At 40.2% G+C, this 13,613-nt stretch overlaps 1 protein-coding gene across 10 annotated transcripts in view; it reads left to right on the top strand.

Moving 5' to 3' along the window:
- The window catches only part of SYTL2 (synaptotagmin like 2), a 118,775-nt gene that overhangs the window by 66,907 nt on the left and 38,255 nt on the right, over positions 1-13,613 (top strand). For 4 of the 10 annotated variants that reach the window (XM_032167072.2, XM_032167070.2, XM_032167067.2 and 1 more), the window contains exons 3-6: positions 1,031-1,182; positions 3,689-3,824; positions 11,782-11,863; positions 12,814-12,925. In XM_032167072.2, coding sequence (XP_032022963.1) covers positions 1,031-1,182; positions 3,689-3,824; positions 11,782-11,863; positions 12,814-12,925 — 482 coding nt within the window. Of the gene's footprint in view, positions 1-1,030; positions 1,183-3,688; positions 3,825-9,305; positions 9,353-11,781; positions 11,864-12,810; positions 12,926-13,613 lie in introns of those variants that run through there. The other 6 variants (XM_032167071.2, XM_032167069.2, XM_032167066.2 and 3 more) reach the window with 3 other exon arrangements.

Genomic DNA, 13,613 nt, shown 5'->3' with positions numbered 1-13,613 from the left:
CACCTTGGCCCATTCACATTCTCTGCCTGAAGCACTTTGATTTGCTAATTGAGGAAGAGTGCATATTAGTTTGAATGACTATCTTAAAACCCTCTTGGATTTATGTAGCGCATTATCTTCCAAGAGTATAGTGTTCCTTTACAGCTTTTATTCCACTTTATTCTAAGTACATCTCTATAAACAAGAGAGATTTTGTGATTTTTTTGTTTTACTGAGATGGATAGAGAGATGGAAAGGTTAAGACTTGTCAGTTAGAACAAAGATTTTAGGGAAGTTTTAGGAGGGCAGACTATCTTGTTTGTTCTTTAGGTTTTAGCTTTTCAGTAAGCATGAATAATTGTGAAACTGTTAAATGCAGGATCTGCACAAATGGAACTTGCCTGTACACACTCCTCCTCAATTTTGGTCTTCCCTGATTCCAGCAGCCTTTTTAGGATTCCTTTCCCTAATAATAAGCATCAGAGACATCACTCCTCCTCCACAGGCTTCCAGGAAAGTCTCTGATAAACTCATATCACGCAAAATGGAAAGACTGATAAGCTAATGACTACCCCATCCAGTGTTTATTAGGTGCCAGGGAGGTGCAGAGAGCTATCAAATGAATTCACTTGGTTAAACCTCATAGAAACCCCAGTTTTAAAGTCCAAAGGTTACTATTACTAATGCTTTTTTACGGATAAGGAAACCAAGGTTTAGGGAAGCCTACAGTATTATCCCTCCCTGGGGTATTTGCATTTGAACAGCAGACACTGAAGAATGCAGCCAAAAAGTGAATTTGCTCTTGAGAAATTTCAGGCATCATACAGGAATCGTGGATTAAACCTTTATTTGAAAAAATGTTGGCCTTGTCTTCTCTGACTTTTCAAAGACGAACATACATTTGTTAGTCATCTGGGAAGTTTCTGGGATCATCTGAAATATTAAAGCTTCATTTTAGCTGTATGTTTACACATGTCTTTATGCAGTGTCACAATGAACTCATTTATTTACTGTGGGTTCTCAGCAAACTAAAGCTCTTTTCCTTTTGTAGACATTTGCCTGAAAAAATTAAGGATGACCAGCAGCTGAAGAATATGAGTGGCCAATGGTTTTATGAAGCCAAGGCAAAAAGGCACAGGGACAAAATCCATGGTGCAGATATCATTAGAGCATCTATGAGAAAGAAGAGGCCCCAGGTAGCAGGTGAGTTGACTTGGCTAGTGCATTTACAACCAGCATTCATTTGGGAAGGAGGAGCTGGGAGAAGGGAATGGTGTCAGAAATCTGCTGATGGAAATCATTTGGATGTACACTTTTCATAATGTGTGGCCCTCTAGTTTAAAATTCCCTTGCCTTGGATTTGGATGGATGAGGGCAGAGCTAAGTGACTCAGTGTGGTGTAGAGGAACATAGGAAGCCCTTTAGGTGCCCTGTTGAATTATAATAGCATAGATAGTTGGGGCCTGTAAGGGATCTACCACCTCTTCTTTGGCTTTTAACTCTGAAGATTCAGAATCTTCTGAGTAAAATGAAGGGCTTAGACAAAAAGATATCAGCCTCTCTGTTCAGTGATCTTAACATATGGTAGTACTTTCTTAATTAACCAATTACATTATTTAAGAGACTGTAAAGGCATTTTTTTAAATGGGAAAACCTTCTTGTTTATTTGATTGAACAAAAATAAATTAAGCTGTATAGAAACAAGTTTAAAGTCCAGAGAGACGTCAACTTTGTTTTGAGGCTGTAGTAGCTGACACAGCATCTCTTTGCTACCTACTCCAGCCTTCTCTGTGGACCACAGTGATACATTCAAGATCCTGTTAGCTAACACAGGAGTTTTAAAACACTTTTCCATTGGTTCTTCACCTGCTCATTGCCTGTCATGCCTGTGGCCTATAATAGTAACATTTAAAAGTGAAAGTCAAAAGAAGGGGAGAATAAAAATGCCAACCAACCAAAAACCCACTTTTACCTAAAGGTTTGGGGGTAAATCTTTATTTCTCCACCCATCTACTGAATTGATGGGATTTATACTATCATGACAATGCCCATTTAAAAGTGGCAAAGGCAGCCAGCATCCCACCCCACATGGGCTTGTAGCATGGTTTCTGTGGCCAGGGGGGTTACTATGATAGTGCATATTCCTTATATCATGGCACTATTTTTATGTCTTTTTTTTTTTAATAGACATAGAGTCTTACTATTTTGGCCAGGCTGGTCTTGAACTACTGGCCTCAAGCAATCTTCCTGCCTCACCCTCCCAAAGTGCTGCGATTATAGACATAAGCCACCATGCCTGGCGAAGGCAATATTTTGAGGGCTTGTTTAAAATTCTGTTGAGTTCATTAAATACTTACTGGTTACCTTCTCTCTAATTAACTCTGGCTTAGTCCATGTAAAGCCTTGTCAAGGTCTACCTTGTACTCAATAAGGAAAATAGCTATCACCTTTTGAGCATCTAAAATAGGATAGGTGTTTAATCTCTATTATTTCTAATTGTTGCAGTAATCCTGTAAGGTAGGCATTATTTCCCCCATTCTATACATGGGACATGTGAAGCTCAGAGAAGTTAAGTAACTTGCCTGAGATTATATAATTGGCAAATGGCAGAGCCAGGATTTCAAAATATTTCTGAATTAGTGCCATACTCGTTGCAGGTAAGTACTGACTGCTTAGTACGTACAGTGCATTGTTTGTAGCCCTCTTGCTTTTCAAAATCACCCAGACCTTCAGAAATCTTGAGGGGTACTGGTTATTACCAGGTGACCCCATTTTGCAGTTGAAGAAACTAGACTTACGTGTAACAGGACCTGTTGGGGGATACTCTCCTGGAATGTGGGTATTTGGAAACTGGAAGCTCCAGCACTGCTTCATCCTTAATATTGATGAAAGTATTCTGGGTACTTACTGGCTCTGTGGCCTTAGGCAAGTTTCTTGAACTTTTTGATCCTCAATTTTCAAATCTGTATACTTGGAAAATAGCTCTCACCTCATAGAATAATGCATGCAAAGAACTCAGCACAGTGCCTGGTAGTTAGTTATCATTCAGTTGATGCTAATTATCAGAGATGTTCAGGTAAAGAGTGAGTGCTGGATGTTCAGAGGCAAAAGAGGTTATTTTCTGAAGCAGGAGCACAGAGGTTTTATGGGGGCTCTGACATCTGAGCTGGGATTGAAGAGTATGTAGTTTTGGATTTGTAGAGACTGTGGGGAGGAGGAGAAGGCAGCGGAGGAAGACATTCCTAGACCATAATCATTTGTTCCCCTTTGTATCTTAGAGCACGTACAAGATATTTGAACACATTGTAGCTATTCAGTAAATGCTTCGTAATGATGGTGCTTCTATCCCACTGAGGACTTCCTGCCCTGAGCATCCCCTGGCCATGCACATTTAGACCTGACCCCAACTCAGTTCAGATTAACCTAGAGGCAGTCAGAATTTTGCTTTAATGGTCTCTGGAGTTACTCGCACATTTAAAGGTATGCTCATTCTCTCAGGAGACTCTGCTTGGGGAAATCTAACGTCGTGGGAATTTACTGACATCTTTCTTAGATGTAATTCTGATCAACTACTTAGACCCAGTGATTGCCTTGGCACTGGGAAGGCCTGAGGTTCAGGTTCAAGCCTTCAGTGATAAGAGCTGATAAGAGAGTTGTAGATCATGGAGGTGAGAGATAACCTTCCTGTCTTTATTGTTTCCTGTTTCAGCTGAGCAGAGTAAAGACAGAGCAAATGGGGCAAAGGAAAGCTGGGTGAATAATGTCAACAAAGATACTTTCCTTCCTCCAGAGCTGGCTGGCGTTGTAGAAGAGCCAGAAGAAGATGCAGCAGCAGCAAGCCCGAGGTAAGGCAAAGCTTCTGGGGAGAGCTGCTGCATGTGGCTTTCATGGCCTGGGGTGTCACATGGGCAGAATGGCAGGCTATGAGTACAAATGCCAGACTGGGGTCATGGGCATGGGGAAGGGGCAGTGTATGAGACAGTTCTGGGCCCCGATGCAGATGAAGCCCAAGTGGTACTCTTTCTCAGCTTCCAGAATTTCCAACAAATCTACGTCTTAAATAAAATAAAAATGTTAAGTGGTGATTTCTTACAGCACCAGCAAGAGCTGTTTTTATTTCTCCCATGGATTTCTCCTTAGAGTGGAATGAAGAGGTACTTCAAAATGAATATCAAGGAATAAGTCATTTCAGGGAAAAGATAAACTATGATCAGATTGTAACAGCCTAGTGCAATGGAAGAAGCTGAAGCACAAGAACCAGATAGATGTGAATTCAATTCCTGAATCTGCCGTTTATTAGCCATTTGACTATGGGCAAGACATTTAACCTTTCTGAGTCTATATTCTTAACTATAGCTAGGAACAATAATATATACCTGAAAAGCTATGGCAAGAATTAGTGATAAGGTATGTAGAATACCTGGCATGATAGATACTCAGTAAATGCCTCTTAAGGATATAGATTATCTTCAATATTTTAGTCTTGGGGTTTTTTGGTGTTTTTCCTACATGTTGTTATCTGACCAATCAAAATGTACATTTGCACATCTTTGCTGAGATGCAGCCAATTGTGGGGCTACATTGCTATAAACCTTTTGAGCCATAATGATTTGTTTTTAGGTATTTAAGGATCTTCTCATGGGTGTCTGTTCCTTGAGGGCATAGTTGTTACCCTTTAGTGAGAGAGGCAGTTGCCTTTTATCTGAGCTCCTCAATTAAGTTAGTTCAATTCAGAGTCTCCAACTGGGATGAAGTTGATGAATTTACTGGTGGGATGTCACTGAATCAGGGTCTAAGGCTGAGGCACCTGGGAAGAGGGATATTTCTAGCATAGTTTATAGGTGTCAGGGAGGGTATATGATATAAGTACCAATAGGCATTTTAAAGTAAAATATGAGTAAAGTTATATCACATGGATAATGGAATACTGACTCTATGGGTACTCTAAGGGTACCCTTTATTTATCTATTTCCCATTTGGAAAGGGGATCATTTTGTTTCCCATGAATGTCAGGCTGCACTGTTTCCTCTCTGGGACTATTTGTAATATTCTTTTATGTCTGTAGAGGCCATCTTGGCTGGGGATAAAACACCTTAATAGTAGTCACTAATTGATAATGTGACCTTATGGTAGTACTGACTTAACTCCTTGGACTTTTATTTCCTCAGCTTTAAAATGGGAACAATAATATTAATAGTTTGCTAGCAGAATTACTGAGAAGTTAATTAGCTAGTGAATATAGAATTCCCAGAGCAGCCCATTAGCACGTAATAAGTGCTCAAAAAATGGAAGCATGAGCTCTTGCCTATATATAAGATATTTCAGGAAGCCCAGGAAAGAGTGTGAAGGACACACTATTCTGTCCCCCTGGGTGACTCCCCACTTGCCACCTGCCTATAATCTCTCTAATGGAATGAAGGCCTTCCTTCATAAAGAAAGATGAGACCTAAAATATTGTCATGTTAAAGAAACACAAAGAGAGAGAACATAGTTATTTATATTTACCACCAAGAAGCTGAGAGAAGCTCTTAAGAGCTGGCTTTGATGGGGACTGGGGAGCACTAGAGCACTGACCGGCTGAGGGAGGGGGGAGCAGGTGCCACAGAAGGGGAAAGGAGATGATTTGGGAGCATCAGAGACAAATAGCTCATTGCCCCATTTTATCTGGGTCAGACTTTCCATCCTTCTTCCAGGAACTTATTCTATCTCAATGGGCCTGAGGGTCAGAGGTGCCACTGTCCTCATAGCCTAACTTTTTCTTCATGAACCATGGGGCTGATGGGTATTCTCCCACTCTTCCTCAACTTGAGGCTAATAACATAGTATTCAAGATTAGCATCTCCGTTATTTTCTGCATTCCTTGTGTGACTTCAGGCAAGTCTTTCAGGTCTCATCTGTAAATCAGAACAGAATTTCCTCACCAGGATATTGTGAGATTAAATGAAACAAGGTATGAGAATCACTCAGCATTTCTCAGGAAGAAAGAAAATTGTCCATTTTCCGGTGGCATGAAAATTGTTATTATTACATGGATGAAGTATGGTTGAGAAGGCAAGAATAAAGCTCTTAGACATATCCAGGATGCTTTTCTCATTAAAGGCCAATCCTATAACACATGCCATGGGTGGTAATTATCCAGGAAGTTAGAATGGGCTATTTTTTACTTGCTTCTTTCAATATTAGAAACTACTACCTTACTCAGTATCCAGTTCCTGCAATGTTTCTTACCTATACTTTAACCTTTGTGAACTGGGTGTGTTAAGTGTATTTTGGGGCCTGTACTTTTAGACTAAGTGAACTTTAATAGAATGACTCAATACCTGTCAGTATTTTCTTAGCCAGGAGTCAGAAGTTGGGGAGTGTAAGGTGATAGGCTGGTTATTGTAGTTTCTGGAGTTTTGCTAATAGGCTCTGTGGCAACATCTTTCTTTCTGTTGTGGGCACAATTCTGTGGGGTCCCACACATGAAGAAGTAAAACACTGTGGGTACCCAGCATGTAGTCAAGCATTGGCAGCTGCCTGCATTCTTTCTGAACTCACCTTTGTTTGCACCTGGAGTACAAGGAAGCAGAGAGGTTTATGAGCAGAGGAGAAGAAAATAAGGCTTGTTCTGGAGTAGCAAAAGGAAAACCCTGAATGCTCACATTTCTAGTTCTGGTTACAGACTTTTCAGGTGGGCATTGTTGGTTGGACCAGCACTTCATAAACCCTTTGTACTGGATTACTAGTTTTGTTTCATTTTAAAGTTTTTATTTCTAATCATCACAGATTGATATCTTTTATAAAATATAATGAAAATAAATACTAGAAAAATAAAATACAGAAAACAACAGTGGCATGCAAAAGATAAGCCCATTGAGCATGTTTGCTATAAATAGTTCTTCAGCACATAGCCTCCATTTCTGTACTTATCTCATTGTGAACCAGTGACAAACAGTGCATGGATGGGCACTGGTCCATGAACCATATGCTGATAGCACATTGTGTGCCCCCCACAACAGAAAATAACTGTTGAATATGTACACAGTAATCCACAGGACATGGCTGAGCCAAGGTGGGGAGTACAGAATGAAGACATCCCATGAAGGTCAGAACCCTGTCCATAAATGAGGTATAATGTTTCCTGACTATCAAAGTAGGTCTGTTCTGGTTTTACTAAGAAGCTCTCACTTCAGAAGTGTCCCCATAAGCCCTGGCGATTATAGAAACATAGAGGAGAATTTGAGGGTCCTCTCAGATTTGCATAGCTATGAGAGAAGAGCATTCAAGATGGAGAACTAGACTGCAGGAGGTAGCCTGTAAACCTCTGCGTGGCCATGTCCTGTCCTTGGCTTGTAAGGAGGCTTGGCCGCTGCAGAGGTTTGTAATGTCTAGTAATCAAACATCGCTAGAGAATGTCTCCCAAATGAGTTCAGGGAGAACAAGATCAACCCTTCACTGTGGTATTTCAGTCCATGGCATTGGCAGGTTTTCTTCTGGGCACTTACCTGTAAAATGGCAAGAAAATGATAAATTTCCTTGAAGAAAAACTGTGCGTTTACACCTAACTTTGTTTTTGGTAGAATTAAAACACTATTTGTAAGTCTTTGTGCTTCATTGCCTGTGCCTTAGGGATGCTTCTGACACCAGTCTCCTTCTTACTGTCTGTTGAATAGGAACCAATCAAAGTCACATCTTTAGCTCTTAGTTTTCCCCCACAATGCTCTTTTTCCTGAAAGTCTTTCGTAGATATTGATTTCCCTCTCCAGAAGGATTAGCTATTGCATTTACCCCTAGTATTAAGATGAGTGTAAGGTACCTAGGTTGCTCCCAAAGGCAGGGTAGAGATGAACCAATCTGAGATAATGCATCTGATATTTTTTCCTAGGATTGATAGCAAATCTAGTAATGTGAAGATTTCATTTCTTGGAGGCCTAGCCTACAAAGTCATTTATATTGAGCTCTTAAAATAATAATTCTTAATTCTATAAGAGCTCAGATTTACTCCTATCAGTTGTAGTAGGAATAGTTTCACTGTGATATAAAAATGCCTCATACTTTTATATGCGTGTTCAACAACTCTGTAGCCTGAACTGTGGGAACACTGGAGAACTATGTATACTCACAAGTAATATTTTACTTAAAGAAATACTGACTTGAAGTGCTTCACATAAGATATTTTCTAATTTGCCTCCCTCACTCCATCCCTGAGCCGTTTCTTCATTTGTTTGCTCATTTGTTCATGCTTCATTAAGTGCCAACACATGCCAGCACAGTTCTGGGTGCTGGGGATGAGACACAGCTTGAGGCCCCAAGGAACTCACAGTACAAAGGGAGAGATCAAACCAAAAAACAAGTCAACAACACTTGTAGAATTTGTTTCTGATTCTATAAACCACATTTAAGCTGAAACAGAAAACAAAAAACAAAAAACCTCAGAAAAAGGCATATCTGCTATTATTTTTACCTGTTTTACAGAGAAAGGCTGGTGAAGGTTAAAAAACTTTTTTAAATGACTGCATGTGCATAGAAGCACCTTGTGGCTGGGTAGAGCAGGCAGCTGCCTGTGTGGTATAATTTTAAAATGTCTGTAAAACCTCTTCCCCCAGTGGCCCTTCCTGTTGTTATTTATTCTTTTTAGTTAAGATTTCAAAGACTTGTATTAAAATGAAGATGCTTTTAGGAGGGGCACCCTGATGCCAATACCGTAGTCTAATATTTTAATAATCTTCTTAACAAAGTAAACTAATTCTGTCTGAGTGCTGCTTCTAATGTCCTTTTTTGAAGAGTGCCTGAGGGAAAGTTACAGAACACAGGGTGTGGAATTTGGCTTGCTTCATAGTTTAAAAATCTTATCATGTGGAATGTATGGAGTATCTTTTATATTCAGGACACAGTCTACTACCCTCTGAGAGGAATTCTAAGAAACAGAAGACACAGTATCTGGCTCTATTCTGTATTCTCTTAGGAAAAATAATGCACTGATTTACGAAGATATGACCACATGATAGCAAATAGTGCCAGGAAGAAAGGAAATTCCTAATCCAAAGTACCAATAAAATGTGCTGCAATAATTGAGGCAAGAGAGACGTACTCCTAGCCAGGTTGATATAAGAGGTGAGATTTGGACTGGGCATGAAGAGGATAGGGACGATTTGGGTAGACAAAGAAAGCAAAAAGAACACTTACAGGGAGGGACTGGGGAATAGGTTAAGTGGAAATAGCAGAGTCAGGTGAGTTTCTGGGGCAGTAAGTAGATTGACCATTTTGTTTGGCATGAAAGGTCAACAGAAAGGAAGAATGGGAAAGTATATTGGGGCAGATGGTGGATGGTCTCCAGTACCTTGCCGAGGAGTTCAGACTTCATTCCACAGGCCTTGAGGATCCTGCAAAGGTAATGAACACCAAAGTTGCATTTTGGACCATTCCAGCGTAGTGGTAGAATGTAGAATGGTTTAGGAGAGTGGAACTTGGGAGTCAGGGAGCCAAATGTGAGGCCAATAGAGTTGACACAAATAAAGGAGGTGTCAGTAGAGGTAGAAAAGAAGAGACAAATGTGGGAGTCCCTGGGAGGGAAGAATCGCCCAGACTTGCCTCCAGTCCTCTTGCCACAAACCACGCTTTAATGCAAGAAACCAGAGGCAGTATAGCCTAGCCATTACCATGATTGCCTTTGGAGTCAGACACACCTGGGTTCAAATCCCCAGCTCTTTTGCCAATTTTGTGACATCAAGCAGGTTAGTTAACCTCTGTGAACCTCAGTTTTTTCATAAGTGAGATGGAGAGAATGATAGATAAAATGGTAGGCAACATAGAGGTGATGCAAGGATCAATTGAGAATAAGGTGGTTGCTGTACTGATTGCCCAATAAAAGAGAGACAAGCAAAACATTATAGTATCTCTTGAGAGAAACAAAGCTACTAGGAAGTAGCTGCATTTTCAGACAAAATTTGAGGCAATAAGACTCTTGTTTTAACTTTTTCCTATTAAGCAGACTGTAAACTTTAACTGAGTATCCCCCCTCATCCCAGTTTGCCCCTATCCCAACCACAAGGTAACCTAATGAATCCTGTGTGTTTCTAGTATTTTAGTGTCTGACCATATGTTCTGACTGTTTTGTTTCTTCCTCTCTTTTTCTTTCCGAATAGCGGAAACAGACATTTTGTTTAATACCTAAATAGTCTGCCTCACGTAGTTTGGCAAATAACATGGATTAAAAAAAAAAAAAAAAGACAGCCTCCTGCTTACTATCTGTTGCTGCTTCTCCTGGCACTGGCTCAACTGGCCTTCGTTTATTTAGCTATTCACCAGTTATGTACCAGGCACTGTGCAAGGCACTGCAGAGGATATAAAGATGTTTGAGATACTCTTGAGGGATCTCCCACTTTACTATGTGAGGTAAGATATGTATACACAGAGGAGGTTGCATAGTAGACATGAAATACATAGCTAGATACAGCTCAGTAAGGGAGAGACCTCATCTCTAGGAGGCAGGGACTACATGATTTGCAATATGGGCTGTTGAGGCTGGCAGCCTGGAGGCACAGGAACTGGAATTCCAGGGAACAGAGGGAGAAGGATATAGACACTCTGCTTATCCTTTGGGTTAGGTGAGTGGGAAGCGGAAAGGAGAAAGATGGTGGGAAAAGATGGGTGTTCCATAGAGACCCCCAACCATCAGCACTTGGCTCAGGTCTTCTGATTATCTGACTGCTTTATTTACTAAGGAAGATTATGCAGAACACTCTGAGAAACTGAGCATAGCATCGACTATATGGATGTTGTTCCTCATATTACCCACTGGCTTCTAAAAATGGCATTCAAGAGAAATTGCTTTCTGGTTCTGAGCTATTGGTTGTTTTTATTATATAGAGACTGAATTATATCAGTGACTAGATTTCTTTTTTCACTGTTTCTAGTTAGCTTGATTCAAGTTTGTGCACACCTATTACAGCAATGGAGGACTCCTGTAATGTGTGTATTAGCCTTAATTCGGGCTCCATTATACATTCCTATTCTGTTCCCTCCCCTTTCCCTCCCATCCTCTATTTCCCTCTTTCTTGCCTCTATGTAATCAGGCTGTATTTTATATCCTTCTGCTCATCTGCTATAATGCCTTTCTGGAACAATGAGGAGAGTAATGAAAGGAAGAATGGCTTCTTCAAGAGCTCAGCCTTTTCTTGGGAGTAATTGTGTAAAAATAGCAATTGAAGTACAGAGATAAAGAAAAGAAATGAGGCTGCAGGAACATCTAGCCCATGGTTTTAATGACAATAATCTTGGTTGAGGTTCTGTGGCCTTGGGGGCAAACTGCTCCCCTCCTCTCCAGGCCTTTGGTTCCTTGCTTCATGGGGAAAAGCAGGAATCTTACCCCTACCTCCACAAACTAAGGTATTTTCCAAGCTCCTGACTCTGTGATGCCACTGAGAGAACTGGTGGTGGTAACAGGACATGAAGGCTTCAGCCAATAGCGACTTCACCTCCTGTGCCTGAGGCAAGACCACTGGAACAGGAAGTCTGAGCAGGTTGTTCCTCTCCCCACCCAGGGCCTCCATGACCCTCTTTTGCCCTTCTCAATCAACAGCCAAGGGCGTGGTGGTTCTGGAGGGAGCCTGCTCACCTCACTTGTCTCTACTCACTCTTGCCTTACTCTCACTCTGGCGCTGTCCTATCCCTGGGATAGGGAATCATTCTCTAGATAATCCTTATTCTTCTGCACCAGCTTCCTCTCCTAGCCTGCTGATAGCTTTCCACTTCAGAGGCGTAATTTATAATTCCTCAAAAGGTGAGGTTTTATTCTCTGAATTATTGTTTCTTTTGCAGTTCCAATGTGGTAAATCCAGCTTCCACTGTGATTGATATGTCCCAGGAAAACACAAGGAAACCAAATGTGTCTCCAGAGAAGGTAGATTGAGCCCAGATTTTGAAAATCTCGTATTTGTTAGGAATGCCATTTTTCCTCACTGTGTCAAAGCACCACAAAATAAAGAGAATTTTGTAGTACAGTTTTTTGGTACCAAATACAGGTAATTTTCACTATTTAGTTTAAGAAGTCACTCTCATGGTGGAAAAAGTGGATGGATACCATGTCACTGCATTGTTGAAGACCCAGATTTCTTGCCCTAGAGAGTAAAAAGTCTGAAGCTCTTTGGTGCTGCTGCTTTTTAGCATATGGAATAAGGCTTGTTAGTTCCATGTCAGTCCTTATTCCTATATTCCTATGCATAGCTTCCTAAATCTCTGTTAGACATCTGCTTCTGGGAAAGAATTGCTAATGTATTAAACTGTAGACAGTAAACATTGTTATTGGGTCCTATATTAATTTTTAAAACCTCTATTGATACCATTTTTATCATTAGAATTGATGATAATAATAATGACTATGAAGCACTTCAAGATACCTAAAATGTCTTCAAAATCTTTAGGAAAGGTCAATTACAGTTGTATTTTGTACAATTGTGATCTAGCACACTGAGAGTCTGGCATGGTAGAAGAATCACTGGTGGGACTCTGACCTGATTAGAGACCCAAGTTACCTTTGACCTCGATCTGGTCTTTGCTATATCCGGGGCCAAGTTTTTTCACCTGTAAAATGTGGGATTTTGATTTAAGTGTCTGATTCTGAGCTAACTTTGTAGGACTCTGGCTTTGCATATATTTTATATAATTTTTATATGGCATATATGCTAATTCTGTGATAAGCAGATTAATCAGGACAACTGTTTTTCAAACATGCCAAATAATGGAGTTTATGGGATAAAACTATCAAAATTGAAGATAATAGGCATTTGCCAACACTGAGTTGCTGTCATGACATTTAAAATAAGTTTGATAAACAATATTTGTCCCCAGCAGAGGAAGAATCCGTTTAATAGCTCCAAGTTGCCAGAAGGTTACTCGTCACAACAAACTAAAAATGAACAGTCAAAAAATGGAAGAACTGGTTTATTTCAGACTTCAAAAGAGGGTAAATATTATTTTTATGAACTTGATATTTTTATCTTTGTTATCTGTGGACTAAGGGAAATTCTCAGAATTCCTTTTACTCAAATAACTTCCAAGAGAAAGTGAAAAGTCCTGATGGTTTTCTTATTTTACTGTGCTTGTTGGTTTCCTTCCTGAGGGAGAGGAAGCAGAATTTTAGAAACTGATAGCTCACGCATTCCAGTCTCAGAGCTGCGACTTGTTACGTGACTTCCTTGTGTCTTGGATTCCCTCATCAGTAAACTGGGAGATTTTTTGACCCAAGACATTCAGTCTTCCACTTAACAGTATTTATTAGATGCCTACTGTGTGCCCACAAAGTTCTGTTTAAAAGGGCTTGCCTCAAGAAGAAAAAGCCTGTTGACAATGTTATGATCCTCTAATCTGTAATTCTCAGCCCAGCCGCCCAAAAGCGTTTGATCAGGTTTGTGGCTTAACTGATGTAAGTCAGCCTGCTATGGAATTTTATCATTTTTATATACTGTTAAGAGGAAATGCTAAACATTTCAATCTCTTCAAAAGCAACTTGAAGAAGGTTCCACAAGCATTAAAGAGTGGTTGGGGTAGAAGATTAACAAACAGTGGAGCTGGGGTTTTCAATTAGCCCGTTTGAATATTAAAATACTTTCCACTGGGCACGTTTTATATTACAGAAAATATTTTGTAGAAAA

Source organism: Hylobates moloch, unplaced genomic scaffold (genome assembly GCF_009828535.3).
Source record: "Hylobates moloch isolate HMO894 unplaced genomic scaffold, HMol_V3 SCAFFOLD_11, whole genome shotgun sequence".
Classification (NCBI taxonomy): Eukaryota; Metazoa; Chordata; class Mammalia; order Primates; family Hylobatidae; genus Hylobates; species Hylobates moloch.
This window is presented reverse-complemented; position numbering and strand designations above follow the sequence as displayed.